We start from the raw sequence: 5,132 nt of genomic DNA, 5'->3' as shown, positions 1-5,132 counted from the left end.
ATTGCCTAAAGGAGATGCATTTTCCAAAGTGGACTAAACATTTCATAATGAGTTACATTTTATGTCCATATTTCTGATCACATCAAACAAGTCCCAATCAGTGTTTAAAAAAAATCGCAACTTTTCACAATAAAAGCCTAGCATTTCTTGAACGGGTGCCTATCCTCCAACACTTTTCTTCTTTCAGAGACTTGACTCTCTTGCTCAGTTCCAAAAYGGCGCTTATTGAAATAAACACTGTCAGATTCAGTTGGCGCAGGCTTTGATTTAAAGTAATGTACGCTTAAATGATGGTGAGCTTATTTATTTGTTCGTCTCACTTCATGCCCTGAAGATTGCTCGTATCGCTGCAGGTCGTTCAGTTGTTGCCTGCGAGCGGCGTGAACATCTCTGAACCTTAGAAGTGACATCAGCGGTATTGCTCATCCGTCTTTGGTTACACCATCCGGAACCCACATTGCACGATTTTTCATTTAGTGCATAAAAGGATAAAGGTTGTAATCGAATTTACTGTTTTTATTCCCTGTGGAGGCGGCAGGTGTTGTGCAGCAGGAGGTGCTGCCTGTTAAGCTTTAAAAAAATCCCCTTAGTAATTATGTTATTGAGCCACGGGGCGGTTAATTGAAGTAGAATTCCAACTGTTTGCACTTCTGCCAAAGAGGTACTCCAAAGACCAACCGGCTGGAGATGTTTAATGTTTTCATTCCTAAACCCTTTTCACTTGATTAAAAACAATGTTTCCTTGCAAAGAAAAAAAAAGACTAAAGAAAATGTAATTTTTTAACTTGTGTGTGATCAAGCACCATATAAAGTGGATATATCTGAACTGTCTCTTCAGATTCACAGTCGTCTGGATCAGAGCTGCTGTGGATTCAGGCCTCGGCGGGAGGACGTGTGCGATGAAGTGGGCCCGCGGGCTTCCTGTAAGAACCTGGACAATATAAAACTGGYAAACATCATCCATAGGAGTCATGACCTCAGGCACCTGGTGTTCATGAACAACAAGGGATTCTTTGACCGCAATGAGGACAACTTGGACTTCATGTTGCTGGAGGGAATCAAGGAGTAAGTTTTAAACCATAAAAACACCAATCATATGATAAAAAATGACAAAAAATAAAAGCCCACCATTCCTCGAAGGAGTGCGTACTACCTGTGGAGGTTGGGCTGTCACTACGATTTATTAAGTTGTTAACATTTTCCAAGAATATTTTCAAAAAGTGCTTACAAAAGTGGTTTTGATGCGGCAGTCGTCTTGAAGTGCGTAGACTCCAAAAGTTAAACAAATGTACCCATCACATCGAAACAAGGATTAAGTCTAAAAGTGGGATGTGGAGAAATAGGCAATAGTGTTTTGATTGAAACATTTGAATGAGCTGTCTGAAATATAATCCTAAAAAAAATTACCACATTTATTCAAGTATAAAATGTAAAATTTAATCCATAAAATCATCCATAAAGTTGGGGGGGTAGTACTGTACTCGGATAAATATTTTTTACTTGTGTATTTTAATTGAAACATCGACTTCATTCTCAAAATGCCTGAGTCCGGAAATGAGACCGCGTCGTAAAAAGCAGTTGAAGCGAGCTTACCTCTGACACTCCTCCATGCTTCACAGCGAGATAATAACAGATCCAGGCAGGCGACATGATGTGAAAAAAGTATTCCTGCACCTTAGTAATGATAACAAACTAATGACATTAGCGTGTGACCGGGGCGCTCCTCGAACAACAACAAACACATGTTCGTCTGTAATGGCTGCCGTCTACCGGTGTTCTGAAAAAGTTTGTATCCCTGAAAAAAAGTTTCCCCACCAGAGGGGGCGCTCGCGAGTAGGAAGTAATCTGCTTTTCCCCCACAAGATGGTCCAAATCTCATGTGAAGTCTTTGACTTTTGTGTTGGCGCCACCTGGTGGACAATGTGTAAAATGCCAGAATTCATATGATGCTGCTACAGCTGATATATATTTGTTGTCAAAAGATCTTTTAGTACATATGTTGTTAAAATAAAATGAACAGTCCAATGGTCATTTTACTGATGTGTATAAAGACTGCAAAGGCTGAAAAATYTTGAAGTCTGTATGAAATTGGAGGTAGTTTGAGGATTAAATTTTTTATRCTTTTTAAGCTCAAAGAGGGGAGGGGTTGTATTATACATGAGATCATATTATACATGAATAAATATGGTAAGCACTTTTTTAAGCAGTAGCAGGAAAAAAACTGATTTTGAGGAAAAACACTAAAAGTTTTAGCTTTTCCCTGTGTGCTAGCAGAGTTTTTGTTTCTTTCCAGCTGGGAATTCTCAATTTTCCAAAAGTATTTGAGGTTTTCTCTTTATGATGACATCGAAAATTTCTCATTAAAATTACATCAAATTAGGATTCAGACCAAATATTAATGTATCACTGTAACCAAGAAGACAAATTACTTCATATCTCTGGATCTGCTTGTGGTATCAGGTTGATCCAGGTCTCAAAGCTTATTAGGTCATTTTGACCAAATTTAACTTAATCCTCATTTTGATATGATGAGTCACATCCATCCATCTTCTGTACACGCTTCTTCCTTTTCAGGGTTGCGTGGGTCACTGGTGTCCATAACCAGCAGTCACAGTGCAAGGGGCGGGGTACACCCTGGACAGGTCGCAAGTCCATCACAGGGCCACACATAGAGACAAATGAGACAAACAACCATTCACTTTCTCACTCACACCTAGGGATAATTTAGAGTTATCAATTAACCTAACAGTCATGCTTTTGGTCTGTGGGAGGAAGCCGGAGTACCCGGAGAGAACCCACGCATGCACTGAGTCAACATGCAAACTCTACCCAGAAAGGTCCCCCGACCGGGATTTGAACTGGTGACCTTCTTGCTGAGAGGCATCAGCTCTACCAACTGAGCCACCATGCTGCCTTCTTTCCAGCTGGGAATTCTCAATTTTCCAAAAGTATTTGAGGTTTTCTCTTCATAATGACATCGAAAATTTCTCATCAAAATTACATCAAATTAGGATTCAGACCAAATATTAATGTATCACTGTAACCAAGAAGAGAAATTACTTCATATCTCTGGATCTGCTTGTGGTATCAGGTTGATCCAGGTCTCAAAGCTTATGTCACTTTGACCAAATTTAACTTAATCCTCATTTTGATATGATGAGTCACATTCAGTAATTATTTTCAAATCTGTCCAACGTGTTACAAGATATTTATCTAAAACTTATGCTGTGCCAATTTGAAACACTTGTAGCTAAAATGTCATAAAATTAACAAAATTAACTATCTTGACTGTAGAAACGATTACAGCACTTCAGACCACACTTTAATCTAACAGTTTTTTGTTTTTATAAACTTATAGCTGCTCACGTTTAAATGCAAACAGGGTCAAATTTGATGAACAGAATGTGCAAAAGTGTTAAGTGTTTTAATTCTTCATTACTTTTATTGCTTTAAATGATAGCTGTACAAAGTTTAACAAGTGAAGTTGCATTTAACTGTCATAGTTGACACAAGTAGCACCAGTGAGTTTGACACTTGGCAAATAATTTATATTTATGTAATGGCTTTTAACAGTATAATAAGTGCACAAAAATAGTTGATCTCTGACTGAAGAAATCTCTTGGAGAAAAGACTAAATATTTTTTTCAACAAAGAACTCATCCGGAGGATTTACTCGACTTTTATTTTTAGCTTTACAGTTTCTACYTTTACCTGAGCTCCTCAGACTCATTTATGACGCGTGGATCTGAGTGTGTCTGTAAATAAACGTGTTCTTTGTTTCCAGGCTTCCAGAGGAGGCCGTGTCTGTGCTGAGGAGCAGGAAGCTGAGGGAGAAACTTCTCCAGTCGCTCTTCCTGGATCAGTTTTACTGGGAGAGCCAGGGAGGCCGAGCGGGCGTCGACAAGCTGATCGATGTCGTCGAGAAACGAGCCGAGGTTCTCCTCACCTACATCAACGCGCATGGGGTCCGAGTGGTCCCGATGAATGACTGATGAGTTCTACTAATGGGGGGGCTTCAATTCCTCTTTCATATCTGTCTCCTGTCAAAATGTCAAAGGGAAAGTGGTGCTTATTGTCCGGTCTGGGTCGATTCTTACTCTGTTTAGCTCATTTTCCTTTKTTTTCTGACTTTGACAGAAAAGTATTTTGTGGAATATTTCTCAGTGTTGTTCAAGGAGACAGCTGACATTTTGTCCAGCGTTTGAACAACACCTGCGTTTTTGTGGCAAGTTAGAAGTTGTGTTGTTTGTGGTGGAAACTCGCCCCTGAGCGTTTAACGTGCTGTGCAGAGGAACCCTTCTCTCACACTGTTTGTGTACATGTGCAATCGCATAAAAACACACAGGAACAAAAGACTGTGTGAAAAAAACTGGATCGCACTGAAAGAAAGGCAGGCTTGAGAAGCTGGACTTCTCTTGACTTGTTGCACTCAACTCTATAGGTAATTGTTAAAATCAAAGAAAGAAAACACAGCTTCAAGCTGACAAATAAGCCTTTAGATTCTCAAATATGAGAGAAACTGTATTTTTTTATTGTGACATTATAATTTAATCGGAACCAAATATCCATAAAATTTGAAAGTGATGCATTGTCAAAACTGGAGAAGGACAATTCAGACACCTTCCACTCAAACATGAGGAAAAACAAGAACTGGATCATGTGTTTACACCAAAAATGCTCTCATTTCTGAAACCACTTTACAAAAACAATGTTTTTGTAAATATGTGGTGAGTTCTCGGTTGTGCCAAGTGTGCCTCCCAGGATGTTTTCGCCTCCCACTGCGATGATTTTACATCAATAAGAGTCTGGGTTCTCTCAAAGATGTAAGCTTTGTTAGAGAGGGGAGCAATGAAACTGATCCTGTTTGTTTCCATGTGAGTTCTTTTATTTTTATCTGCAAAATCCACCTTTTTTTAGCTGTTAAATACATTTTGTGGACTTGGAGGATCTATGAGTGCGGAACATTTGAATTTAGTCTCTCCTGGTGCTGCAAAGATACCTTTTTTTTATTCTGTTGGGATCATATTTTTCAACCTGTTCAGTTTTTATGACATTTTCTGAACTATGATGTCAAATTATTTGTGACAGAACTTCTAAATAAGATCTGGATTTATAAACTACAGTTTCATCGT

General features: G+C 38.9%; 1 protein-coding gene across 1 annotated transcript in view; it reads left to right on the top strand.

The window, feature by feature from the left end:
- Positions 1-4,931, top strand: part of gask1b (golgi associated kinase 1B) — a 12,237-nt gene extending 7,306 nt beyond the window's left edge. Inside the window, exons 3-4 of the mRNA XM_014001983.1 lie at positions 839-1,065; positions 3,785-4,931. Coding sequence (XP_013857437.1) covers positions 839-1,065; positions 3,785-3,992 — 435 coding nt within the window. The 3' untranslated portion in view covers positions 3,993-4,931. The remainder of the gene's footprint in view (positions 1-838; positions 1,066-3,784) is intronic.
- The last annotated feature ends 201 nt before the right edge of the window (positions 4,932-5,132 follow it).

Source organism: Austrofundulus limnaeus, unplaced genomic scaffold (assembly GCF_001266775.1).
Source record: "Austrofundulus limnaeus strain Quisiro unplaced genomic scaffold, Austrofundulus_limnaeus-1.0 Scaffold11, whole genome shotgun sequence".
Classification (NCBI taxonomy): Eukaryota; Metazoa; Chordata; class Actinopteri; order Cyprinodontiformes; family Rivulidae; genus Austrofundulus; species Austrofundulus limnaeus.
The sequence above is the reverse complement of the archived record's forward strand: the minus strand, read 5'-3'. Positions and strand labels throughout refer to the sequence as shown.